General features: G+C 44.0%; 2 protein-coding genes across 2 annotated transcripts in view; both read right to left on the reverse strand.

Moving 5' to 3' along the window:
* Nucleotides 1-12,259, reverse strand: part of gtf2ird1 (GTF2I repeat domain containing 1) — a 32,184-nt gene extending 19,925 nt beyond the window's left edge. The window contains exons 1-7 of the mRNA XM_070843822.1: nucleotides 12,017-12,259; nucleotides 5,412-5,541; nucleotides 4,968-5,109; nucleotides 3,570-3,749; nucleotides 3,240-3,423; nucleotides 1,446-1,765; nucleotides 782-877 (exon numbers count right to left, since the gene is read on the reverse strand). Of these exons, the coding sequence (XP_070699923.1) occupies nucleotides 782-877; nucleotides 1,446-1,765; nucleotides 3,240-3,423; nucleotides 3,570-3,749; nucleotides 4,968-5,109; nucleotides 5,412-5,537 (1,048 nt within the window). The 5' untranslated portion in view covers nucleotides 5,538-5,541; nucleotides 12,017-12,259. The remainder of the gene's footprint in view (nucleotides 1-781; nucleotides 878-1,445; nucleotides 1,766-3,239; nucleotides 3,424-3,569; nucleotides 3,750-4,967; nucleotides 5,110-5,411; nucleotides 5,542-12,016) is intronic.
* A 3,154-nt stretch (nucleotides 12,260-15,413) lies between these two features.
* clip2 (CAP-GLY domain containing linker protein 2) overlaps nucleotides 15,414-27,977 on the reverse strand; it is a 29,988-nt gene continuing 17,424 nt past the window's right edge. The window contains exons 7-17 of the mRNA XM_070844106.1: nucleotides 27,712-27,772; nucleotides 26,144-26,248; nucleotides 23,412-23,795; nucleotides 22,626-23,201; nucleotides 22,460-22,517; nucleotides 22,006-22,089; nucleotides 20,682-20,838; nucleotides 17,327-17,486; nucleotides 16,097-16,285; nucleotides 15,700-15,763; nucleotides 15,414-15,427 (exon numbers count right to left, since the gene is read on the reverse strand). Coding sequence (XP_070700207.1) covers nucleotides 15,414-15,427; nucleotides 15,700-15,763; nucleotides 16,097-16,285; nucleotides 17,327-17,486; nucleotides 20,682-20,838; nucleotides 22,006-22,089; nucleotides 22,460-22,517; nucleotides 22,626-23,201; nucleotides 23,412-23,795; nucleotides 26,144-26,248; nucleotides 27,712-27,772 — 1,852 coding nt within the window. The remainder of the gene's footprint in view (nucleotides 15,428-15,699; nucleotides 15,764-16,096; nucleotides 16,286-17,326; nucleotides 17,487-20,681; nucleotides 20,839-22,005; nucleotides 22,090-22,459; nucleotides 22,518-22,625; nucleotides 23,202-23,411; nucleotides 23,796-26,143; nucleotides 26,249-27,711; nucleotides 27,773-27,977) is intronic.

Raw genomic sequence — 27,977 nt, forward strand, 5'->3', positions numbered from 1 at the left:
TCCAGCTACAAAAAAAGTCTGCAGCTACGACAGAAGCTCAGAGAGCGGCTGCTACAGAGAGGATACGCTGTCTCGTCTACTCGCTTTGGTGTTGACTGGCAGCTGAAGCTGTTTCAACTTGTCTCGTGGTGAATCTTTGGTCTGAACTTAACAGTTAGTTTTTAAAGGAATATTTACGCGAGGCTTATTGCCTTTTTTTTCTTTTTTTTAACCACGAGCTAAATGAGACGATTGATCTCTCATGTCTGCCGTCATAAAGCTGTCCAAACCCAACACAGCCTCCTTCCTGGGCACCTCCAGCAGTTTTACTAATTCTATTTCCACATATGTCCTGCTACCTACAGAAAACATGAGAACAATGATGCAGAATACATCTAGAATTTCACATTTGACATAATGTTGCAGCCACAGCACAGCGATGCCTTTAAGCTGAGCATGTTTACTCAGTTTAGGTGAGATACGATGTCAGTAAAGCACTGAACGCCTTTCACCTGTGCAGTTAACGTCTGTGACATCTTCAGATGAAGCTGCTCTTTAGTGATGATTTTCAAAGCAAGCACGACATATTCTGTCAGCCACTAATATATATATATAGATATGACTCACAAGTTATTGTAATTGCTCAGTCGTGCATCTAAATATAGAATTGTTGGCAGACACAAAGGATGTGAGATTGCTCAGTTTCCTAACTTGACTCACTAACCAATGCAGATGCACCTTCGTTATGCTTTCAACACGAGGCCCACTGCCTCCATGATCCTGGTGATATGTTCAAACTCACCTGATTTTTCGTGCACTATGGAGAAGAGGAGCCTCTTGGAGATGTGAATGCCAGGAGGGCTCTGACCCTGCTCACCAGGTAGTCTCGTTGTCTCATCTGAAAATGGAGGACAAATTAAATGCTCTCTCTGCGTCCAAATATCCAATTAATTTCCCCCAGCATTCATTAATACTTGAATAAAATGTCTAATTAACTGCAAAGATGCAAAAGCACCAGAATAAAGAGTGAAACCATTCTGTAGTGCCAGGATTTCAAACACAGGTACGGCTGTGAGATAAATAACTCCTTTAGAGATATAACAAGGACACGTGAAAGTAAAACAAAGTGCTGCTTTGAAGGAAATAATGAGCGGTATAATAATCTGACTTCAAAGCACGCTGCAAATGTACCACTGGAGGTGTAGGATGAAGAACTTTGTCTGCTGTACATGTTTTCATTCAAAGATTTTTCTTTTCATTATTACTATGATCATTATTGTGAGTGCTATGTCAACCATGACTTTAACCTCAACAGCAGTCTTTTCAGTTTCACCCAGCACAGGCTGAGACGGAGCTCTGGTCGATTATATTCACTGGTGAGCTGCTAACACCCACCAAACTAACCCAAAAATCATATTCCATAGTTGAAACCGTCCCTCCAAAGCGCGCACACACACACATCTTACCGCTGTTAGCACAGTCCTTGCCAGATGTGCTTATCTTGTCTGTCCCTGCTGTCCAGTTGGCCAGTCTGTCCTTGCCCAGATTGAGGAGGGACATGGGTTTGAAATCCAGCTTCCCATCGGGGTGAGGTTTGGAGGACATGGGCATGCCGTACAGGAAGCTTGACAGGACAGAGTTGCTGGAAGTGGCCGGACTTGACGACGCGGCTACCTGGGGAGCGGTCTTCCCCGGGCCGTGGCTGCTCGCTGTCATGACGGCACTGGAAGAGTTGTGATTGACATCAGTGCTGGTCTTGGATTCTCGAGACAAATCTTCTGCTGGCCTGAACGCAGACAAAATCAAGGAGGAAGTCATTTGGGGGGGGTGGGGGTGGTAAATACATCAGAGCTGGACATCAAGCTTTTTATTTGCAAACTGAACCACTTGCCAAGTATCTCTTGGCTTTTCAATATTCGCTGCAGCAACAACTCTTTTTGAGTAGGGGCAGTTTATCTGTTCCATTATGGCACCCCCTTGATAACCCTTCAAAGAGGTAATTAAAAGATAAATAAAATGAGATGATGTGTTTGTTTGGCATTTCAGCATTTTACCTTTCCTGTCTGGCCTCCTGTTTTTGTTTTCTACGTCTATTCCCGTGCTTCTCCATGAAAGCGTGGCCACTAGACCAAACATAAATGTGAGCATCTGCCTTAAGAACAGTTCCACTGTGTTGCATGTGTTTTTTGAATGTTCATATGCAGCTGTAGAGACAGGAAACCCCCGCTTTGTCGTGGGCAGAGGCATGTGACACTTGTTACTAACGGCGCCAACACGGAGAGGAGTCTTTATATGACTGTTATGCTTCAAAACAGAGGAGGCTGGACTAAAACTGGAGAGAAAACTGAGTGGTTACAGGATGTTTGGTGGTTTCTATGGAGCCAGTAAGTGAGGACATTTAGGGTTTAATGAGGTGTTAAGTCTCAAAGTCCACGCTGGTCTGGACTGTGACGCAGCGTATGTCCTGCCCTGGCTGTCATGTGATTATTATGCTCAGTTTATAAGCTGATGGGGGGGGTTGACCTCTCAATTAAATGCTGACTTCAACAGCTACAAGACCCAGCAGCCAGGCTTGGGCTTCGTTCACAGACACATCAGCGCTGTGTGGGGGGAAAAAGTTCACTTTAAAGTCACGTTAACAATGGAGGGCTCTGACAAACAAGTTGAACGCGGCTCCACTGTGCAGGATTTTGACGTCTGACAGGCCTTCAGAGACATGGGTCTATTAGTCAAACTGGGCTTCCTCAATCATGTTTTCTTGTCTTGGCGGTGTCTGAAACAACACACCCCCAACAACACATACTCTGTCATCTGTTATAGGTCTGAACGCCCACTATTTATAGAGTTTTATGGAGTAAACATGAAGTCACAGGTTACAGGGTGACAGGTATCTTGCTCGAGGGACAATTCGGGTGATCTAGCTCCACAGGAATGTTTCCTAACGCACCACCGGGGAAGCAGAACAGGGCACACGGCATTGTTTTTATTCCACATAAATCTGTAAATATATAACACAGATTCTGCACGACTCCCACAGAGAGCAGCTCTAGGTTCTGGGCTTCACATTAGGCCTCTGTGGAGCTATGGAATATGTATGTCTGCAAAGCATTAGTGGCAAAGCCAAACTTTTTTTCCCACTTGAGAGTGATCAGATGTTAAACAGCTGTTTTTATAATCCGATACAAGCATTCAAACATCCGTCTGTTATCCTTAACAGCATTTTTCAATAATAACAGACCGACAGCAGTCAGCAGACTCACCTTTTTACTGTGAACTGGATGCGGTGGCTCTGCTCAAGGATCTTCATCAGTGTCTTGGTGTCATACTCAGAGGGCTTCTTCAGGGTGACTCCCTCAGGCAAACCGTGGGCCACCACACAGCTGGGGTCCTTCTGGATCCACTCATAAGGCACAGGGACCAGGCTGCTCTTTCCCACAGCCTCACCTGCACATTATGGAGGAGGAGTGAGTACCTGAAGTACCTGAAGTGAAACAGCTTCTGCTCTTCTCTTGGATAAATAATAATAATTAGAATTGTGCGAGGGAAGTCTTTGCTTGGTCAACAGAGGGAAACATTTGGTGACTCCTTACTGTAAAGTACAGTGAAGACTTCCTCCACCATCTTCCTCAGGACAAAGATGTTGGATTGAGCATCTGATGGAGCTCTTGCTTTCCCGTGCTCACCATCCTTGCTCAGTTTGCTCACATCGCCTTCCTGGTCTTTGGTATTATGGGCATTTGTTGCAGTCAGATTTTGCAGACATGGCACCCCTAAGGCAAAATCATAAAAGTCACATCTTTGAAATTTCAGTTATATTACGAATAACAAGTGCCAAGGAACATTTTGGATATTTGTGGGTCCAAAACACCCGAGTTTGGGGATAGTAAATTTAGCTTTCCTTACCGTTTACTGAGCAGTGCCTTGACTTTAAGGAAAAAGAAAAAGTAATGAATATGTCACCTTTTGAAAAATGGTGCCATATTTAACTAATGACTTGTTTGTCCTAGCACGTGTCTGGATAAATGTAAAGCAGCTCAGGTGATTAAGTAGGCAACATTAAGCCACTCAGTCGTCAAATCATCCTCACGTTAAAAGCTTAACATGTGGTTTATATCCATCCTAAACAAAGCAAACTGGAGCTACTGTTCTCTGTAAAACTCATTTCACCTTGTATGTGCAGCCTGATAACGTTAAACTGCGTAATAGGAGGTCACAACCCCTCAAATTGCTGTCATTAGCAGGGAGTTTGCCGTTTTATCTTTGCGCTCAAGGTCAACAGGTGGGGTTTAATGTCCCAACGCTGATTTCTGAAACAGCCTCCAACCTTGCATACCGGCCTGTTTATAGCAAATGAAGGCTGAACAAAGGGCTTTCAGTTTGGGGAAGATTGGAATATTTCCTCACAGGTCACAGAATCATTCAGCCTTCTATCAAAACCTGCTGCAGAAACGCTGGGATCCTCCATCAGTGTGTTTAAGTACGATGAGGGATCATTAAGCCTCTTTGACCTTGACTTTATCTTCCATCAGTGACAGATTGCAACATTAACTTAAACATCCTAAACTGAAAATCTCATCCTAAACAAGTCTGACACGCATAAAAAGAACGAGTGGCGACCAGTGATGTCTGCTATTTTGAAAACGTGACCCATCAAATGGTTTTTACCCAATAAGATGTGACAAGACGGTTTGTTCATACGCTGTTTTATCTGATAAAGGGCATCATGTGAGAAACCACATCTGCTTTGTTGATTAGATTATTTTCTGAACTGCAAGCCGCCGCAGTTGTGGAAGCTTTTGGCTGAATAACAGAGAGTGAATATGCATTTGTACGATCACAAAACTGCGAAATCCAACAGGGACAAGCCCGATACAGGCGCTTTTCATGTAACTCTTCCCAGCTGCAGCTATAATGAGCTTGATCAACGCTCCGTCAGGAATGAATAATGAAGAACAACGTTCGCAATTACACAGGAGAGAAGAACTTACGGCAAAACTTGTAGAAGTCTGTTTGGATCTCCCTCCTGGAGTTGAGGAACACTCTGCCCTTTTCTGTGCCGACGGCAATCACGCTGTCCTCGTGTATCGTGACGCACGCCACCTCGGCGTTGAGCTTGGACATCGCCATGCACTGCCAAACAAGGGTACAGGCATGGTTTAGGAAGACATGTGCAACTCATGAGTTCATTAATAAAACTGAAGGACTGCAATCTGATTCTTTTTCTAGGAGGGAAGAAGAGACAAGAGGTCCTTTCCACCCTCAGATACTCGCAAACTGTTAGCACATTATTGATTTCTGGTCTTCAATGCATTAACAAAGGAAATGAAACACATTCAGAAATGCAATGCAGTTGTACATGAATATATTTTCACTGACACAGTTAATCAGCATGAGACCACAGAGTAAGATCTCCGCAGCGATCTGGGACATACCACTGAGTCGAGCGCAGACACCAGGCTGGTGAGGATCTCCTGTCTGGCTGACACCAGCGGGACTTGTGGCTCGCCCCGGGAGTTCGTCCTGATGCCATCACACGCCAGCTTCCTCATCTGAGCCATGGCTCTGCGGGGACCAGATGAACACAGTTTAGGCGGGCAGGCACAGTGTGACAAAGAGAAAACCCGTATGTGAGCATACATACATGCAGCAGTGACCTGCATTCAAAGCAGTTTCTGCTGACATCATTTGCTTTGACTTTAAGCAAATATAAGCTTGTATTTGTCGCATTCAGAGCATCGATCTGCTACAGGAGGCTGGGGGATAAATGAAGACAACAGCTGCAGAGGATTTTTCTCACCTAAGACGCCTTTTTCATGTTTTCAAGGCAGATTCTACTGCATGGCAGGGCTCTAACATCTAAAACTCCACCTGCCTGTTGGTGTCCTGCCTTAGAGTTGGGGTTACGTTTGTCCCTTACAGCTTTGTTATGTGGTTTAGGCTTAGAAAAAAGCCTCTTGAGGGTGTTGGGGGTGTCCCATCACCCTGGAGATGGAAAAAAAAAAGGGGGACAGTAAAATATTTTTGGGACGGTCACAGGACAGCACACAGACCTTGCAAAAAAAAGACAAAAAATACAACTGCAGCTAAACCATAACATTAAGCTGTGATAATTGTGAGTACAAGATTCAAGGCTGAGTACGTGCACTGTGAGAAGACGATCTGCTGAGTGGGAACTCACAATCACTCTCTCCTCTTTTACTGGGATGTAGTGCACCAGTATTTGAGAGAGGTTAGACTGTTCTTATGTGTTGATTATCAATATGTATTAGTCAGTAAACACTCATGCTCCAGTACATAAGGTAACTCCTGCTGCTGCACAGTGACACGTGTGCCTGTACACATAAACAGGCCAGTAGTACAACAGGATGTGTGATTTGATTATGAAATATATCTGGCAACCAGAGCTTGCTCTAAAATCTTGAGGTTTGGCAGACTGTTAATTCCATAATGTTTAAATGTCCTGTAGAGACAGAGACAGAGAACATCACCCGTCCAGGTCCAGGTGCTTCCTCTTCCTCTTCCACTTTATAGGTGTTTTCTGGCGGTTTGTGAAGCGCTCTAAAATTGTTGTCAGTCGCTGTGGACATGAATGGTTGTGGCCTTTAGAATTACATTTTCCATGACGCCATTACATAGACGGAGGTTCTCTCAGCGGCCCAAACTCTGACTGACTTCCAGCGTCCCTGCCGGAGGCCACACCGACAAAACATACCGCTGCAGAGATGTGAACAAAGACGGGGGACGAACTCCATTTTACCTCCTACCTCCCTCACCAACATCCACCTCTCCATCTTCCTCTCTCTCTCTCTCTCTTTCAGGGAGTCAAGGAAGTGTGAATAAGTTTAGAATTACATAACCTGCTCAATAATGCGTGCACACACAGATATTACAATAAAAACAAATGTGACTACATGAATATGTGCATGTAACAAATGCTTTAATAAAATATGGGCTCATGTATTATTTATTTCAAAATAATCTTATTGCCTAAAAACATTTCCTAATGGTGATGGCCAGCATTTACTGCAGAGCGGTTTAAATGATATTTCAGGACGGTTTCAGGTGGTGGGGACAAAAGTTAAGCAAGAGCCCTTCAATGAAAATCCATCCATCCAATAGCGATGGTTCATGAGAACCACGACTGTCTCTACACATTTTTGTGCCAATCCATCCAGATGTTGAGATATAGAAAACTTCGAGCAGCTGGTGGTGCTACAGGAAAAATCAGAAATCGTCCTCTGGAGAGCACGTCTGTCCAAAAGTTTAGATATTTAAGTCTGGACCAGAGCTGTGGACCAACCAACGCTGCCATCCCTAGAACCACACTGACAGCCTGGTCAAAAGCCAAATTTAAGGTTTGCCTTCTCAATTTGGAGCTAATTAAGCCACCTTCTACTTTATGTTCACCCCTTTGACAGATGATGCAGGGAAAACTCTATTTGTTTCCACCACCAGTGCAGGTACACCTCCACAGTGTAGCTGCACAGTTCAGTCTAACACAGACTCCATATCAACAACAAACCATGTAAACCCCACACGACAAGATGGCCTCTGTGAATAAAAGTAAAGTGGCAAACAGATAGGAACTGTTAAGGGAAAACTGCTCGGCTAAAGCCAGGCACTATGTTCTCATGGCAACTGAAACCCGTCTCCTTGGAAACTAATCTCGGGGCATTTGAACAATGCAGCTCTGGCCTTTAATCTCTCCAGACACTGGGAACCATTATGCTAGCCTCTGGCAAGCCCAAACCACTGACTCAATAGAGAGAGGACAGAGAGGTAGAGAGAGGCAGACAGAGGCGGGGTGGGGGGGAGGAAGAGGAGGATGGGCGGGGTGGGGTTCAGCTGCACCAGTCTGAACGTGCCAAGTCTATTGGCCATCTAAATCTGCCTCCCCTGAGGCCACAGCAAACATTAGCCCCCTCCTAAATTATTACGGCCTCGAAATAGATGGCCTCTTTCCCTCACATATTTAAAAGGCAAAGGAAGTGGTGAGGAGGAGAAAGGTGGGGATAAGCACAGGCTCAGGATAATACCATGTCAATTGCTTTGCGAGAGGAAGCTGAAGCGTAATGTCACGGTCCTGATATGGCTCTCAGTTTTAAGTATCAATGTAGAACAGTTCAGTGTGGAAGCACATTAATAAATAAGCCGACTACGACCACGAGTCTGTGGTGAAACTAAAAAAAAAGAAAGCCAATGATTCTTAATAAAAATACGGCAGTTGCTCTCTTGACGGTGAATGACGCAAACTTTGTGGACATGCCAACACTGTTCACGGTGATTTCATCCAAACCGTCACTTTGACAAAAGCTCACTTATTCTCTGAGCCCACAAAAATCAGCCAGCAATCCTTTTCAGTGGACGCTAGTGGTTTTGTAACTTGTTTTTAACGGCACGGACTTGGTCCTTCAGTTTCTGTCTTTAGGACAGAATGCTTCATATGCTTCATGTAATCTGGTTTAAAAAAAAAAAAAAAGGACTTTATGAGTGTATGAAACCTACCAGGTTACGTTTTGAGAGCCATCAGAAGAAACCCTCTTTACACGTCTACTGATGTCTTATTACAACGTACGTATCTCTCAGGGCAAACTGCCAGAGTGTCATTTAGAGGCAGCCTCTGAGTGAACAGAATTTGCTCAGAAACTGCATAAAACCTGTTTAAGAGGACCCAAAAAGGTCTGTAATGTGATTAAACTGTTTACTGAAAGAGGGGTGCTTTGGCCACAAAGTGACCAATGAAGTTTTTATGTTCACATAAAACATTAAACGGAGGTAGCGATCAAAGCTCGACGCCAGATTTCTTTAAAAACAGCTAAAGCTGCTACAGCGGGGATATTTACACCAGCAAACATATATATATATATATACACATATAAAATAAGGTTTCATGACGACGTCGTGAACTAAATATAATGTTTGAAGAATGCACCACACACACAGCCTCCAAACACATTTTATGCTGTTTATCGCATTTTTTTGGCGGTCATGTGGTCCAGCATGGCTCCGGGGATTTCACCCCATCCACCACAGTGGGTGTGAGTGTATCGCATCGCTCCTCCACATAAACTCATCAGCACATCCTTTTAAGGCATGGTAGTTTGAGGCTTATGTCTCCACCGCAACCTCACAGCAGGCGGTAAAACCGTGATAATGTGCAAACACACAAGTTCACCATTGCAGATGCATGGTTTCACAGAAAATTAGGTTGACCTCAGACATTTACTGGGACTCTAAACATCCTGACAACCTACACACATGCTTTTAATCATTCTGGCTAACTAGACCTGTGCTCAGGTTGAAAATGGGCAGCTAGAATAAATGGCTGCACCCCATTTGACTCTGCTGCATGACGTTAAATCTCCATCAGCTGATCAGTCAAACAGCTTTACATGGTAAATCTCTTAGCGCCATCGAGTCACGTTTCTATGAGTGGATCCCTGTTTTCTTTCTATCTGCTCCACAGTGTTTAAGAAGTGGACGGTGCCACCGTTGGTTTGCAGACTGTTGTTATGAAGCGCTGCGTCTGATTGGTTAGTTTCAGTACGACCTGCCTCCGATTAGCCGTCTATTTGACTCTTAATGGGACCATAATTTACTAAATGAACTTCCTGCTGTGCCGAAGAAGACTGTAAACTAGCGACTGAGAGCAGAAACTCATCAGGAAAATGTTCACTAAGCTGATAAATCGGCTCATTTTCCAATCAGACTCCTGTTCCAGTCGCAGTACACACTCCTACCTATGGTTTCACACTATTCAGCTGATCTACAGGTAGCAGCAAAGATGCTAAGAAAGAGCACTGATACATTTTTCAGGGGGAAAGGAAATACATTCAACACATTTTGTCAGGCCTGAAGGATACAGACAAATGCCTTTTAGTGAGCAGCAGTGAATGTAAACAGAAAGCTTGTTTGCTGACAGCATCTCCACACAGCAACTCCACAGGGTACCTTTCCTTTAATCTTTAGACGCTTTTAAGTGATGGCAGAGAGAGTGCAGTGCATTCTTCTATTTGGATTCAGCCACAACAAGCCAAGAATGTGTTTATTTGTCTGTGTTGTTTATGATGCTTGTTGGTACACGAGATATTTCTTTTTGGTTGTTGTTGTTGTTGTTGTTGTGTTCGTAGCACAAGCCGCTTTCAGTGCCAAATTGAAATGAAGTAAAAACCACACCCAGCTGACTTAAACTGGCGCCGTGTCGGAAGGGTTCTGTGTAACTTTTGCCATTAACAGGGATGAGAAAACTAATGGGAAGGTCAGTGAAGTGCAGTCATAAGAAGCTCCACAGGTATATATACGGGTGCTAATGTCGTGTGCAAAAACCTTGTTAAACCTACTTGGCATTTAGAGGATTGCAGCTTGTTCTATAGTTAGATGGCTGAAAGAAGAAGATCATAATATGCATCAGCCTTCACTTAATCTCTCTTTAGTAACTGAGTTACAGCCAATTTCTTGATGGAAGGGGAGAAAAAGGACAACTGCAGCTTTAACCTGCTGCAGTTTACAGTAATTCAGGGTGTGGTTTGACAGCTATCATCTAGTTTATCATTAAAGCAAACAACAGCATAATCCCTTTGTTTACACCCTGTGCCTGAGGCTGTGGCCTTTTGGGAATGTCATCATGATTTTTTTTTTTTTTACTTCTGCAGCACCAGGCGGGACTCAACGGCAAAAAACAAAAAAGGACCAGTACGAGAATAAAATCTTTCCAACACAGACTAAACATATCTGTTGGCAGATATGTTCTACGTGACATTTACAGTAATCAGGATACATCTTGCAAACCATGAGTTATCCTTTAGGAACAGAATAGAGACAAAAATATGAGGAGGAGGAGCAGCAATAATGATTAATACAGTTAATAAAGTGGATTTTTTACTTGGACAACTAATGCATGATCGTTCAAGTGACTAGTTCGACCGGTTGTGTGCATATTTACCAGTTAGGAAACAAGGAAATGCCATATTTTGGGCTGAGTGAGTGAGATGCACGCAGGGCTGGGAGTGATGGTGGGAGCTTGTTGTGCTGGCAGGAGATCTGCTACTAAACTCACATCACAGGAGGGTGGAGAGAGGAATTACTTTGGAAAGCTGGACCCAGGAGAAATAGGTTGAAACCACAGGATATGAAACACGGGAGCAATAAATAAATCAAGTCCTGCTCTTCCAGCAGGAAATGAACGTGTGTCTGTCTTGTGTCTCTCTTGTTTTGGGGATTCAATCCGACAGTTTGGACAGTTTTAGCTGCCAAACTTTTACTCCACTTAGTCGCCTCTGGTACCAAATAAGCTACAAGCAGACAGTCTGGGAGCAGAATAACTTTAACGTTGTTTAGCTTCAGGATAACTCACCTGAAACACCTCTCAGCTCAGGCTACCGTGTTTGTTTTACAGATTATCTGGTGGGTTTTTTTGGTGGTGGGACCGAGCTACTCCACATTTAACATGGTATTTAACAACAGCAGCCAATTGGGGCTCTATTGTTTAACTTTCCTGAGTAGCAGGGCTGTTAGTTACAGATTACTACATTCACACTGCTTTGCAGAAGTTCAAAATGTCTTGTTTCCTCTCTGGTTTACAGTTGCTACTTTAGCTAGCTTGGCTTTGTTGTACTAGCTCGGTAACCTTATCACTGATAGCAATATATGGGGGGTAAATTAGCAAGCAGGCAGACGCTGTGACCAGATCAGGCTAGCACAAGGTTACAGGGAGGTGTCCCTCTAAACTGACCCACCTGCTAACTAATACTAACCTTTCCCCGCTAGTTAGCGTATGTCCAACTAACCAGCGGTGGCTAATTAGCTAGCGGTATCTTAATAAGGTTGAGCTAGCTAACTAGCTAACGGCTAGCTGCGCTGCGGTAGCCCTTTAGCTAGCTAACGTTAGCGCTAGCACTTTCCTTTCATCTCCTCCCCCAGTCCAGAAATTAGCTCATAATCTGTAATTTCTAAATGTACAGTGACAAAAAGCGACACGCTCCGTGCTCACACACCACATGTCCGTCCGTGGGTATAAAAACTGACAGCGAAATCTCACCTTAATTAGCGATTAAATAGCCTTGTTGCTGCTGTCAATCCCGGAATAGGTTTATTCCCCCGTTTTAATCCATCAGAAACGCTCACAATTCCCATCCACAATGTAGCTGTGCCGTCTGCTAAAACATCGTAATCCGGAACACCACAATGGTGACTTCGATCGCACGATTTATAGTCTCTAATTTGTGTATTTATTCTTAGTTTATTTCTCTTTTTCCCTTAACAGAGCAGGGTGTCCCTTTCCCCTTTCTTTGTTCTGTAATCCAGTAAAATTGAAACTCATTCGCCTCCTGCTAATCCCAGCCCAACTCAACAACAGCATCTATTGGCTGCAATTTACATACAGGATTAACGGAGGAACCTCTGGAAAAACCCCCAGGGAGCAAAAAAAAAAAAAGAAAAAAAAAATGTAGATGGAAATGAAATATTCCTGGTGCGATTTATTTTTTTATTATGACTGTTCAAATCTCTGTCTGCCACTTGGGCTGCAACTTCCCACTGCTGCAAGAAGAAATCCCTCACAGGCTGCATGAAGCTGGTTTGATAGGATAGTTGTGCAGAATCCAAATCATTAAAATAAATAAATATATATATATATATTTTAAGTGTTTTTATTGCAGCTGCATGTGTTTTCTGGCCGTGACAGTTGTGCCAAAGCTCTTGTGATTGCCTAAATATAGCTTGTGTGTTTAATATAGGGGAAAGTTCATATCCTAGGGGAGGGAAGCAAATAGTATCTTATAATAAACGTGTCCAGAAATCATTTATAGTATTAAACCTGTGTATATAATCTGCTATGTCACTGTAATCTGGTTAGTTTCAGCCACTTTTACCCCCTCTGATAACTATCTAACGTTAGATTAAACTATGTTTCACCAAGAGCGCACCTGTGCTTCAGATATGCTGCACTTTTGGACTCGCCACTGCAAACCAGTAATCTCTTATTTATTCAAATGTCACCAGCATAACCAATCTGCCCCCTAGCAAAAAAAAATAATTAAAAAAACAAGAAAAACCTGGGACGTGTGGATAAGACCTGGCATTTCAAGAGAAAGTGAAATATCTGGAGGTTGGAAATCTAAACAAACTGTAAATAAAAGATGGGACGTCTTGGATGTTTAATCTTCACCAGTTTGGAGCTTTTTCCACATACAGGATTTACCTCCTCCTCTTCTCCTCCTGAGTGACATCCACCAAACATTTGCCTGAGATGAGTTTATGATTTACTACAGGGTATTATTTTACCGTGTGTGTGTGTGTGTGTGTGTGTGTGTGTGTGAGAATGGATAAATGATTATGGTTGCTGGCTGAATTTCTCAATCCACCAACGTCTTAGTGGCCTAGAAACACACCTATCCTCTGCGCTTTGCCCTCCAAAACAAACAAGACAGGAGCGACACGAGTATGAAAGAGTGTGAAATAAAACACCACCAGCCCTTAGCCACATTGTTAATATTTAATGACTCAATCTCCGAAACCATTGCAGCAATAATCCAAAGGGTGTGAACCCCCCAGTTGAAAAGGCCATGTACAATATCCAATGGAAAATCTAGGCTTTATGTTAGCCGACCAGCGCCCGCCCTACATGTTTTGCTCAGGAGACTCTCCTCCGAGCCGTGCATTAGCAACCTATGACCAACTACAATCAGGATCTCCTAGTTTAGTCGACAAATGGATAAAACAATATTTGGAAGACTTGCAGTATAGATTCTATGTTGAGAACACTTTTGCAAATGAAATCCAGATGTTGTCAGCCTGGGGAGGGATGAGCGCAGCATCTTAACAACCACTGTTTGGGTTTTAGCGCCTGTGGCAGCCCTTCAGTAGCCCCCCAGGGACATCATCATCATCATCATCATCACCACAATGGGCATCAAATAGGGCTTCTATGTTGTACCACATGTGGCTAATTAACACTAGTGTATGGATGGAGTCTGCACTGATAAATAGTCAACAGTAAATAAAACAGCTGATTGTTACTGACAGAGTGAAGAGACGTCTCAGACATTATTATTTTCATTCTATAAACATATTGTGACATAACTCAGAGCTGAATTCAGCACAGCCTCCCAGGTTCGTTAATATTAATCTGGAGTCCGAGCGGGGGAGTCCACTGATGTGCAACGGTTAAAAAGAGACTATTTTTTTTTTGTTTTAGGAGACTGGCCCAATAGCCGCCTTACCCAACACCTGAGGAGAGGATTGGTGGTTGAGATTATCTCTGTCACACACGGATGGGTTATAGTACATTATCGCAGCAGTTGCCGGCGATTCACAAGAACTGGCGGCAGGATGGTCGATTCACGCTCTGCCAAATCATTTTGCTGTGTTTTTTGTTGTGTTGCAACACCTCAAGCTAAAGTCAACAGCTTAACCACTGCAAATACCCACGGCAGCATGTTAGCAGTGAGGTCAACTGTGTGGAAATATACCACATGTACAGAAAAAGAGCATGATTCTTAGATTTTCCTGAAAAGTGGCTGTTGTATAAACGTGATAAGAACACTTGATGGATCACTTCTCAACCTGAAAGGTGTGTAAACACTGATTTATGTGTGTATTTAATCAGGATACTCCAAGAATAATGTTAAAGTTTTGTGAGTGAAAGACTGAAATTTAGTTTAGCTGACAAACACAAATTTGGACTCCGTCTTTTTCACTATCAAAAGGATTGTGTATTAGAGACAGAAGGAGTATTTTTCTGCATCTTGGTGAAAGAAATATTGTTTGGAGCCGACTCAGCACGTGGACGGAGAGCAGAGAAGTGCATTACAGTATGGTTCGCAACCTAATCACACCCAAGAAGGATGAAACAAACCCTTTTTACAGCCACTTTGCAACCTTGCTGTGTTTGTGTTTTGTATTTAATAGATTTTGGGGAGGAGTATTACTTAAAAGGTCCTTTTTAATACTTCCAATTATGCCAGTTACCCACATATTGTGCAGCAGAGCAGGAGCGTGAACACTGGACAGAGCTAACTGTGATGAGTGTGCTACCAATTCTCTCATCAGGTATTAAAGCAAGGTGACAAACTCCCTAAAAATAGTCCTTGAAGAGTTGCTCTGAGCATCACTGGCCGAGACGGCTCATCCACAGAGGATTCTTACAAGGCTGAGGAGCAAAGGAAACGTAATAAATAAAAGCAAACAAGGCGACTGAGACCCAGTTCTTCAGCTCTTCAGTTCTTCGCATCGTTGCCCTTCAGCCGTTTTTGCCTTCTGGATTAAAATTCAGAATTGTCCCGGCGACTTGTAGATTCACACTTTCTAACTACTGTAAAGCATCAAAAATTGCCACACTGCTTGTTCTCAGGACTTGTACCGATAATATCTCTCCACGTCCGTGTTCCACTTCCTTATTTATATTTTATAGTACTTTAAGCGGTCTTCGTGATTGGCTAATAGGTGCTTTCTGCAACAACACATAAATTCACTCGAGATAGAGATTCGCTGTTTTGGTATTAACTGTAAACTGAAATGTTCTTCAGGCGTCCATCGCAGGATGAGGAGAAACGTCGGAGGAGCTTTTCTTCAAGATGCATCCCTGCGTGTCCCAGTTGGGCCTCTTCCCCGCCGCTCATATCAGTGCTGTTCCTGAAGAGCCAAAAAGAAGACGTCTCAGCACCGACAGGCCTGAATGACATCACCACACTGATAATGGTTTCAAATAGAGAGAAAGAGTACCAACATCTTGAGGACTGTCTGACTCCTGATGATGAATGCCATTGGCTGAGTTTGCACCGTGCACCTGAAAAACACAGTCGCAGACGTCGATGTCACCGCGGTGAACACGACACACTTTGGGAAACACACTTATTTGCTTTTGTAAGAGTTCACTGAGAAGACGGACACCCCTCTCATGTGTGTGTGTGTGCAGGGAAACAGCTCGAGCAAACTGTTGGTAGGTGGGTGTTGTTACTGTTGGACAGGTGAGCTCTTCGTGCTAAGCTACCTGGTCATAGGTGATATTTACAGTACAGACATGAGAGGGGTATACATTTCCTCATTTAACTCCTCATTTCAAAATGTCAAACTATTCCTTTAAATGTGTTAAAATCTCAAACTTTTCTGAATAATTTACCGGGCTTTTGTCTGGATGCTTGCGCATGGCCTGGACCAGCTGGTCGACCTGCTGGTTGTGTTCCAAGGCGTTCCTCAGGGCGTCCTCGGTGCTGAGGAGCCGCTGGCGGAGGCGGCTCACCTCCGAGTCCAGGGCCGAGGGGTCCAGCATGGAGTACCTCCGGTGGTCCGGTGACGAGCGCTCCCGGCCCTAAAGCACACGGGCAGGAAGACAACCGCCAGCGCCTGCTGTTAAATCACCGACATCATGCTGCAGTGTATGTGGCTAACATCTGAAGAACAATATTTATATTTAAACATCCAACATTTCCTCTCTGGGGTCATCTCAGTTGGCACAGATTATTTACAACAGCCTGTATTCACATAGTCATGTACGCAGTTTATGGTGTATCTCTGTATACTTGTATTTCCTGGATGAGCCCCAGAAGACAATGATAGAAATTATGTTATTATTTGTATTATTTTACATTTTAAAAGAAATCTCCACCATCAGAGTCACTTTATTCATCATGACTGGAGCCACTCTGTGTTCTGTATATCGTCGTCTTTGGCTCTGGAGGAGCTTCGTCAATCTCGGGAAATAACCCCGGTGATGTCATTGAACTGCTGATGTCATCACCCTGGTGACGTCACTGACCTGCTGATGTCATCCCTCCGTGGGTTACCTTTGGCTGAGGTTTGGAGACTGCAAATGCTTAACAAACAGTCTGCGTTTCAAATTATAGGTGTGGAGTTTGACAAAAAGATGCAATCCAGTTGCATTATGGGAAATGTAGGATCCTGCTTTTTTTGGAGCTACTATAGACTGTCCTCTTTAGGGAAGCATGGAATTGCTGGCTCTTATTTTTAGACATGACGGTAAATAATCTTCCTCGATAAGGTTAAAGGAACACTGCCACATTTTCCCTCATTCGCTTTGTTGCAGAGGATTCAATGAGAAGATCAACGTCGCTCCTCATCCATTCAGTGTGGCGCTGGAGCCGGGAGCTTGCCTGGAGCCATTTCCCTAAATGTCTAACTATTCCTTTAACCATGTATTCACATAGGGAGCAATGCCCTCAAAGAGCCACCAGGATTTTATTAGCTTCCTGCTCATCAGAGTGGCTGAGAGTCAGATGTTTTATGCATGTTACATTATATTTGCTGGGGAATTAGTGAACAACAACAAGAGCGAATGTCTCCAACAGTGATAATAATTAACTGATATCATCACAAAGTTCCTCCTTCTCACCAGCAGAAGCAGTTTTTCACGCAGGGTCTTGATGTCGTCCTGAAGTTTCTGCTCCTTCACCTTCCACTCGGCCTTGTGCACCTCTCGGTTCAGGTCTTTCTCCATGTCCCGAGAGTGGCGACGCGATTCCAGGAGCAACACCCTCAGTTCATTCAGACTCCTGGAGCACAACAGACAAAACGCAGGAACAACAAAGACACTGTGAGTGTTCGGTAATACTGAAAAACCAAAAGCTTGATTGACTTGACTGCTCTCGGGTGCAATTGCAAGGCTGGAGAGGCTTATAGGAGCTGTTTAGAGTTTGCACAAAAGGTCATTATCATTTAAAAATCCTCCAAACCTAATATGTGGATGATATGATGGCCAGTGGGGATTGTGGAGGCGGCTCATCTCTGCACATGTCTGACTGACAGTGGGAATGTGGCGTCCATCCACCAGCCAAACTGTCATGAACTGGTATTTGGCTGTTTGCCCACATGGACCACGCATCCACTGGGTTTCAGTGACCATAGCAACACATATTAGCCAATATTTTTACATCTGTGCTTATTAAAAGGTATTTTATATATTCATTATCTATATTATGTCTATGTAATAATCTATCAGATGGCTTTGTGTAATGTAAAATGGATGAGGTGATAATAAGTCAATCATGTGTTCACAGCTTATTTCTGCTGCATCCCAGTGGACAAAGAAAGTAAATAAATCAGTTTTAAGGAAGGTGAAAAGGTTGTATTTTGTTTTTGATTATTGAAAATCAAAAGAACGTATCCTTCCTCCGCCTTCGCTGTTTCCCACAGTGCCTCAGGCGTGCTGCCATTCTGCCCTGACGGGGGCCGCCAATAATTAACAGAGCTTTTTCTTTTTGTATTTTTTCCATCACATGTATAGTTATATTGAAATATTGAAATATCACGTGACTTGTTTGCAGTTGGCTTTCCTCTATTATCTTGTGAACATGTTCAAAGGTGACTCTCAGGACGATGTATTGCTGTAATTTGTTTTGTCACAGCGACCATCCAGTGCCACTAACTCAGACGGACGCCTACTGATTTTTTTTTCAATGGATGCTTTATACTTTTAGTGCATAAAGAACATAATTGCTGCCGCGATGATGCAACAGAAAAATATTCGGCTATAGCCAGGGGCACTTATTTTTAGTGCCTTGTAGCAATTACGAACATCATAACCATCAATAATGTAAGAGCTGCATTATGTAGGATGGCCAATAATGTAATAGGAGCGGACCAGTCTGGAGAGCTCCTACAGCCATCCAGAGAAAAGCACTGTCTGAATGTGAGTGTGTGAGGAAACGCTGCTTCATGAAGCCCTGCACGTCTGCAGCCACATCGTGACAACTTTCTCTTTGCACTCCGGTGGTTAAATAATGACCTCAATTATCTGAGTTTTACTGAATGCAGCCAGATTTGGCAGCTTGAGCTTAAGCGACAAAAAAAAAAAACAGACCGGGGAGGCTTGGTAGAAAGTGTGCCAGAAACAAGGGAATGAATGCACGTTGGGCCCTCTGCTGGCGGCTCCCGAAGTCTGCTCAGTTCTCACTGCTAATTTATTAGTCACGTTCCTATTGTCAGTGCTAAAGTTGCTGTTAGTATGTTGGTTGCTGTTTGTTTTGTTCTCTCTCTCTCCCTCAAACCTCCACCCAACACGGCCCCCTGACAGAAAGCCGCCCACATCTGAGCCTGCTTCTGTTCGAGGTTTCTTCCAGTTAAAGGGGAGTTCTTCCCGTTAAAGGGGAGTTCTTCCCGTTACAGGGGAGTTCTTCCCGTTTAAAGGGGAGTTCTTTCAGTTTAAAGGGGAGTTCTTTCAGTTTAAAGGGAGTTCTTCCCGTTAAAGGGGAGTTCTTCCAGTTAAAGGGGAGTTCTTTCAGTTTAAAGGGAGTTCTTCCCGTTAAAGGGGAGTTCTTCCTGTTTAAAGGGGAGTTCTTCCAGTTAAAGGAGAGTTCTTCCAGTTAAAGGGGAGTTCTTCCAGTTAAAGGGGAGTTCTTCCCGTTAAAGGGGAGTTCTTCCCGTTAAAGAGGAGTTCTTCCTGTTTAAAGGGGAGTTCTTCCTCCACTGTTGCCTAATATAACATCTGATGCAGCTCATGAGGGGATTCTTGAATCCTTAATGTTGAATTCCTGAATCGTTGGTCTCTCTCTCTAATTAAAGAGTTTAGTCTGAGCAGCTCTTTATGAAAAGCATCTTGAGATAACGCTGTTATGTATTGGCGCTATATAAATAAAGATTGATTGATTGATTGGTTGATTCTCTACAGGAAAAAGACCCTGAGGCCGGCTACTTTCACGTAGGTGCAGCGTTATGTAGCAGTACGAGTAAAAGTGGAAGTAATGAAACTGAATAAAATGAGCTGCAGCTGCCGACAGAAATCTGAGGAGAAACACAGTCGATCGTTTCAAAGCTGCACTAAACTAATTATCATCTAAATCTGGAGTTCCCTGTTTTCTCTTTCTTAGCGTCTTTCAGCTATAAGAAACAAACACACCTCTAAATGATGTTATTGATCAAAGCAGACGTGATGTAAGAACGGCTACATTTAAAACACTTACTAAAGGAAAGTGTGATAGTTTCCATCAGTACTTATTAACTTTATCCACCAGTTACTAAGTTTTAATTGATCATATAATTAAGTCCTACATTACACCCCGCAGTGCACTTATAATATTTATCTCTTATAATATTAGGGTGCTGCTGAGGAGGCGTCCCTACAGGTGCTATTAATAAGGAATCACACATGAGCAGCGTAAGCAGAATATCCTTAAAGAGCCAGTTTACCGCTGTGAAAGTCCAAGACGCCTCCAAGTCTTCCCCCATGTAGCTCCTTTCTTTCTTTCTAAAGTTAATGGCTTTGTTTGTAAAACTCTTTCACAATACGTTTGATTAGGCGCAGAGCCTGGACACTCAGATAAATTCCCCTGTGGGGCCACAGAGTTTGAAATGGAAGTGAGGGGAGTCAGGACTCAGTGCTCTCTGTGACGCCGCTGCTTGTACAATTAAGAGAACAACTCTCAAAAGAACGGCATCACGAAGAGTGTCCTGACTGCCCCACAGTGCTGTTATTTACGGCGCCGCTGGCAGCAGTGGAAAATGAAACCTCTGATGGTAATGTGCCTCCTGACGTAGCTGATGGACGGTATAGGTTTTATTACAAAATGTAACAGGAGGATTCAAATCTGTTCAAGCTGAAAACACGAGCAGTCAAATGATTACATTACCTGCCAGCTCCAAGTATCTGCCCATTATCAGACTGATAATATGATGCGTCTGCAGGTGCAGGGATCACTTTTCCCAGTAAGTGCTGAGGCGGATTGTAAAACCCACTCAGCGTGTCTCCGTACCTCTCTTTCCTCAGCAGCTCCTGGCTTATGTTGACCAGCTGCCCAGATGCATCGTGGGACTTCTTGGTCATGGACTCCAGCTCTGCCTCCACACGCATCTTATCCTTGGCCAGGGCTTCGGCTTTCTTTTCCCCTGAGCGAACTTTGCCCTCTAGTGCTGGTGGAGGAGAGAGAAGAAGCGAGTGTTTGCTGTGTATTTGGCATTTAGAGTGTTATCATCCACATAAACACCCAACAAACAGCGCTAACACGCTCTAATGTAGCTGGAAGCATATTTAGGGACATTTAAATAAGTGTTTGTGTGTCTGTCAACATCTACACCTCCTCTGCATGTATATAAACAGTACAGGAATCCTATAAAACAGAAAGATGGGGCATTTATTCAGCATACTTTGTTCATTAATGATGTCCATATTCATCTATTCTTCACCGTCCATGATAACTGAGCCAAGTGAAGAGAAGTGGACCTTGAGATTAAAGCTCAGCATGTGTTCATTAGTTATGAACACATTAATGTTTCAGGCAGTTTTTAGTCTCAGATTCCCTCTGTGTTTCTCTTCTTCAGATTCTTCTCCTTTCAGCCTGCTGGAGCCTCACATAAGGAAGGGACCCTTCACCTGAGCCTTGGCGATGACGTCTACAGTTTGTAAAAGCCTATCATCAGGATTTCCACATATTAGAGGAGAGTAATGAAACAAAGCCTCACTCATATTGTTCTTTTCTCTTTCTACATCACCTGTTCTTCACAGTGCGTCAATCTGATTATCTGAACTACATGAAATGTGTTTTTTGGGTCCTTCTGATGTGATGGATGGGACTTTTAAGTCTTCAAAAGGCAGCCGGTCGACAGATTTCGCAGCGATGATCAAAGGGTGTGAGCGGTGAAGACGAACACAAGCGAGCACGCGGTGAACTCAGCGTGACTGGCGGGAAAACGAAGCGAAGCCTGCAGTCCCGACACGTAGAGGGGCGCCACGCACAGAGAGCAACACGGATAGTGACACTAATGAAGGTCGTTATCTAAATATGGCAGATAAAGTTAGTTTATATATTGAGAAATGTGTCAGATTCTTTCCAAACCAAAACCTCAGCTGGCTGACGGGTGGCAAACTTGAAATAACTAGCAAGAAAAGAGAAGCCTTTTTTAGCATTGTGAGGTAAACATGACCCGCAGGCTTGTCACTGTGTGAAAAGACACGATCTCTCTGCAGAGATTCCAATACTTAGAGATGTTTTTGTGACGAAAACCTCTCAAAAAGACGACATTTGAGCCTCGGAAAGGTCGCCGATGGCTGCTGGACATGCTCTGGAAAGTGACATTTACCTCCCATCTGGGATTTGAGGGCTTCAACCTGGGAAGAGAGAGTTGAGACCTCTTTTTCCCTTTTCAACAACTTCTCCATGGTTTCTGAAGGAAAATGAGACAACAGTAAGTGTCTAACAAAGTCCATAAGGTGCTGATAGACGTAGAAGTGCACATTATCTCCTTGTGATGTTTCTGAAGGTGGCTTTCAGGGGACAGATCTCTGAATGCATTCTGACTTTAGTTTTAGTTTCCATCATTCTCTTGTTTCCCATAAAAGAAAAGTTTGGCACTTTGGGGAAAGCAGTTCTCCTTCTGGTTTTATGTTTTTAAGTTTTAAAGGGGTTATGTCCCAGACTGGAATGCATTTAGAGAGTAAATCAGCTGATGCCGTGGCCTCATATTTAATATATTATCATTATTATTAATATATTTCATCTAACTAGTCAATATTGAAATAAATGGACGTTCATACCTTCAATATTCTGTTTAAGCTTCATCTTTTCATCTGAGATTTCATTATCCTCTATCACCTGAAAAAGGATAAAGTGTTAGGAGAGCTGAAGTTAAATCGAAGCAGTGACTTCAAACACTGGTTCAACATGACATCAGGTGCTTATCACGTCTCCTCCGTCACTCACATTTGCATCGTTGGACGTGTAGCGATCCGCCTGGATGGCCTGGAGCTGGTTCGCCGTCACCCTCAGCTTCTCCTCCAGTTTCTGGGTCTCCTCTTGGCTCTCGGCCTGGGCCTTCTGCAGAGCCTGGTAGTCCGTCATCTTCTTCTCCGACAGCTCCAGTCGCTCTCTCAGCTCCTCTGTGCTTTTGTTCTGCTCCGTCTGAAGCTTCTCCATCTCTGCCAGCCTTTGCTCCGCCTTCTGCAGCTTATCGGTGGCCTCGTCCAGGGCCTGCTTGCTGCTTTTGGCCTCCGCCTCGGCCCTCCACGTCTGGTCGCCCTCGGCCAGCTGCACTTTGGCCTCCTGGAGACGAGAGCAGAGGTCTTCGCGCTCCTTGGTCAGAATGGCGGCTTCGATCTTATGCTTGGCCTTGAGATTCTCGATCTCCAGCTGGTGCTCCATCTTCAGGCCCTCCAGAGTGGCTCTCAGCTCCTGGGCGTCCTGCTCTGGGCCATCTGGAGCAGCACGATCGCTGCTCAGCGTGGCCTTCAGTTCCTCCAGGGAACGCTGGTGGTCGCTCACTAAACTGTCGAATTTAGCCTGCAGAGAGAAGAATTATCAGATAGTATTGGGTGTATAGTTGGGAAATCATTAGTCCAAACTGATGGATTAAGTGTGACATTATGATTAAATTCAGCTGTATTCAGGTTTTCTACACTAATGCTGGCAGAATATTTCAGTAATCAGCATATTGCTTTCTGCCACTGAAGTGACCCTACTGCTCTTACTAAAGTTAATATAGAAGAATACCTTCCAGGTGTCCATCACTTCCATGTTCTCCTTGGTAGCCTGTTGGAGTTTCTGCTTCATCTCACCGATCTCCTGGTTCTTATTGTCCACCAACGCCTTCAGTGATTCGGCCTCCTGCTGGCTCGCTGCTAACGCCGTCTCGTACTTCTCTTTAAGCTCGCTGCTCTCCTTGTAGTGCCCGAGGTCCGCCGACACCAGCTGGTTGCTCGGTAGGAGGGTCTCTGGCTGGGTGTCGGGACCCGGGGCGGCGTCGCCGAGGCTGGCCTGCTGCGAGGCCGCGTCGGGTCCTCCGAGCTGAGCCTGGAGCTTCTCGACCTCGGCTCTCCTGAGGCCGAGCTCCTTCTCCAGCTGCACGATGCGACTCTGCTCCTCAACTGTGGTTTGCTGATGAGGAAGAAACAACATCCGTCACTGCTGCTGAGAGGTTTTCCTGCCACAGCCTTTCAGATGAATGACTGAATTACCATAACAAGTGGGAGACCCTGCAACAGAATCATGTCATTGCAAAGGAAAGGTGACAGACTTTCAGAGCCTCAGGAAAAAACTAAATCAAAGGGAAACCCCTGAAGGTCCTTGCAAGGATTGGAGACGGCCGAGTGCATTCCAGTGAAAAATATACAGTGAAATCAAATGACATATGTGGACAGTGACAAATTGTGCAACATTTTGGCTCCATGCTGTACTTCTTAGATATGAGATGATAGAAATGTGTTTCAACATGTTGTTCACCAGCTACAACAGTTCACTCCCACTAAAACCACAAAATGCAGATTTCTAAGTTTCTGCTTTTGTGCGACTTCAATAAAGAAGACAAAGCTTGTTAATTGGCGACCTTGTGCCAAGAGAGCAGATTGTTTTGGACGGGACTGCGTCTGGTGTGACGGATACAAAGAGCTGCCTGTCCTGCAGAGAGCTCAGAGCCGACAGCTGTGTAACACACGGACGTAACCGAGGCTGCAAACGCAGAAACTCAAGATTACCGATGCTCTTATTTTTGTAACACGACAATCACCACGTTCCCTCAATATGTGGTAAATGTCAGAGATGTAAAACTGCATCAGATATCAAAGAAGAACCAAATAAAGTGATAACCTGTCAAAGTACTTTTGGGAATGAAGACTTTAGAAGACAGTTATTACATAATGTCTCTGTCCATATTCAAGCTGACAGATTCATTCAATTCTTTGTATCTTTTCCATCCAAATGAATAAAACTAAAGAGCCAGAGGATCAATGTGTCACTGTCCAAATATTTGTGCAGCTCACTTATTGTGCAGAGAAGTGGAAGATGAGAGGAGAGCACAGCCATTCTCTGATCATCTAGAAGCAGCCGAGCAAATATAATAAAGCCAACAGCGGCGTGACACGGCACACAAACCACTGCAAACATCCGCCGCACACTTGAATCGAATTAAAACCCAAAGAGAAGATCAAGGAAGAGGACCTGCTGCACAGTGCACAGATGTTAATTTCAATCTCATCTGGGAAAAATAAACTACCAGACCTGAGAATTACGAGTTGAATCATATCAAAAGATGTTGCCTGAACAGCATTCAGATTACAGCCCAACACACAGGAGTGAAAGAGTGAGAAGAGTCTATGCAAGGTTAATGTCCTCGACAGCATCTGAAGTCGATTTGAAGTCAAGAATTGAGATAGTTCAGCAGCGGATCAAAGCCAAAACAAGATCAAATCTTTTCTTCACCTTGGTTCTCTTACCCAACCTCAAGGACACTGCATCATGAGTGCATCTTCCCTGTTGGCAGAAGCAGACCTTACTGCATATACGAGTCCAGCGTTTCAAAGTGTTTTGTTATCTTTTGATGGCTGAAAATTGGAAGTACAAGCTTGTACGATTTGATTTGTGATACTATGGTCTATTATTAAAGAAGCTCTGCCTCTGAAGAGCAGCGCTGCATGTCAAAGTGGTGTAAAGGACGTCCTTTGCTACACTCCACTACTGGTGCTAAATGGGCATGGCCACGATGATTTGTCTTGAAACATTAACCTAAAGGATCACTGATGAATCCCATTAACAATTTAGCAATTTCTCATGTGTTACTAATTTCATTACTGCTCAAAGGAAGAATGTTATTTCACATGTCATGTCCCGGCATCTCAAAGTGCAGCTGGCAACTGATCCGAGCGCCAACCCTTTAAATACCAGGAGAAATGACAATTTAAAGGGAAATGAACACCAGCTACTGCAGCAGAAGGCGTGTGGAAAGCTGAAGCAGCTGACGCCTCAGCCGGAGCGTCATTACTGCGATTCATGAACACGCCGGTGAAGGGATGAAGGAGAGGATGCAGCCGATGTGGTGTCATAAAGATTATTCTCTACCTTCAGACAAGGTGAACGATAATCATGCATTATTGGCATGTTGGATATCTGGAGCAGCTGCTGACACTTTAACTGACCTTGTTTAATATTTATACCACTGGTGTGCAGTGTTTTGTACACCCCACCTTTCTGCCTGCTCACATTAAAAATAACTGAAGTGGGATTTGAAATGCTGCAAAGTAAGACTGCAGACTGACTCATGCACATACATGTGTATTGAGTGTAAATGATTATTCACATATCTCTAGCATGATGTGATGTGTATCTGGACACCACAGACAGGTGCAGTATGACGTCGACCTGTGCGCCTCGTGAGTTACGCTCCTGTGAACAAAGAGGCAAACAGAAGCACACAGCACAGTGGCTACAGGCAGAGGGCTCATGCTTTTTACCCTCCTCTTCTCTAATTCTTTGTGAAGCGTCTCTGCTCTCGACTTTTCGAGGAGCAGGCTGTGCTCGAGCTCACGAATATGGGCATGTTCCAATTTCGTCTGAGTCTACAGAAAGAGACACACAGAGAGAGAAAGAGAGAGAGAGAGAGACAGAGGGGAACTGAGGAGTGGCAGGAAAGGAGAAAAGACTCCGAGGGAAAGAGACCCGTAAAGATCAGAGGGGACTGATGGAGATCAGAACAACAGTCGGCGTACGGTGAGAGAGCAGCTTCGTGCGCTCTCGTATGAGCTTTGACGAGACGAGGCTGGAGGTTGAGGTCACTCTGAGGTGAGCTTCGTGTCGCCGTGAAGACGAGCCACAGTGCGACAACTCTGTAACACAGCTGTCATGTGTGATAGCCGCAGTCTGCAGGAGACGTTCCAGTCTGAATACTGCGTGCACTCACATACAGGGTATTACGGTAAAACTAACCACTTGGTTTTATTCTGTGCCGAACAATCACACACTTTACACTTCATTAAATATATTTAGTCTCATTAAGTCGCAGCTAATGATGTGATTTCTGAGTTATGTGATGCTGATTATGGTTATGATTAAAGGCTGGTGATGCTGTGCTTTTTTGTAATTAACAAATTCCATTCAAAGACCAAAACCTTTTTTACTGAAGAACTACTTTTTCTAGCTTCTTAGAATACTTTTTAGACTTTAAAGTACATATTTGTGTCCAGTGTTGAAGGATTTTCGTCATCAGTAGTAATCAGCGAGCTTGAGTCTGAGTGATGCTTTTGGTCTTTTCATGTGATTTGTTTACAGAGAAATAAAATATCAACAGCGTTATCAGTCCAGCCCGCTGTGTTTTATCCTCTTCTTTGTGTCAATACGGCTTCAATGCATCTGAACATTATGCTCAATTATAAAGACGAAGGTTTAGAGGGAGAATTTAAAATCTGAAGCCTTTAACGGAATAAAGAGTGAGTGAGCATGAGCACTGTGCAGCCACACGTGTGCCTCAACAGTCAGGTTCTTTCTAAAGTGAGAGGACAGACAGATGTACCTTATCTAATGGATTTTAGAATTCTCTGCAAAGCCTAAAAATGAGGGACGAGCCGCACCTTCATTGAAATAAGCCATTTATTCATGGTTTTGAAATCCTCACGTGTTGCTTGACTTTTGCCCCCAAATGTGCTGCAACTGAAATCCACCTCTGGTGAGATATCTGTCCCGGGGAAGCTGTCAGTCTGCTGCAGCGAGGGGCTCAAGTCCCCATCATCCTCCTCGCTGCAGCACCAGTGAGAAAGACACTGAACTCATCTGAACTCCTCGTTAAACCTACTTCAAATGTTTGTGTGTGGACTACAGAAGATGTGTCGGTGCACACGGTGCTTTTGTGGATCCAAGCCATCTACCAGAAGACTTTATCGTCTTTTCTGCCTGCACGAACCCCTTATAAATCCTCCCACCCCCTCAGGATCCACGATGTGAAAGGATACACTGGATATCAGGGCGGGGAAGCACACAGATTTCATTACTGATACAGTTTATGGGTATTAGAAATGCTGGTAAATACCTCCAGATCTCCTTTGGTGATGGATTCCTCCTCTACTCTGAACTGGAGGTCCTCCACTTTCCTGTAAAAAAGTTTGGCACAGACGATGAAGGCAGAAAAGGAGTATTTGAGTCACTAAGAATGATGGCGGTCAGCACAGGACCATCATGTCTTCACCTGCTCTGTGTGCAAACATGGTCACACACGTACTCTCACTGTCTTCTGTCTGGTTTTGCTGGAATCGTAACTTTTATTTAAAAATGCACGAGAGGCTACCTAACTGTTGG

This window comes from Pempheris klunzingeri, chromosome 14, assembly GCF_042242105.1.
Source record: "Pempheris klunzingeri isolate RE-2024b chromosome 14, fPemKlu1.hap1, whole genome shotgun sequence".
In the NCBI taxonomy this organism is placed as follows: Eukaryota; Metazoa; Chordata; class Actinopteri; order Acropomatiformes; family Pempheridae; genus Pempheris; species Pempheris klunzingeri.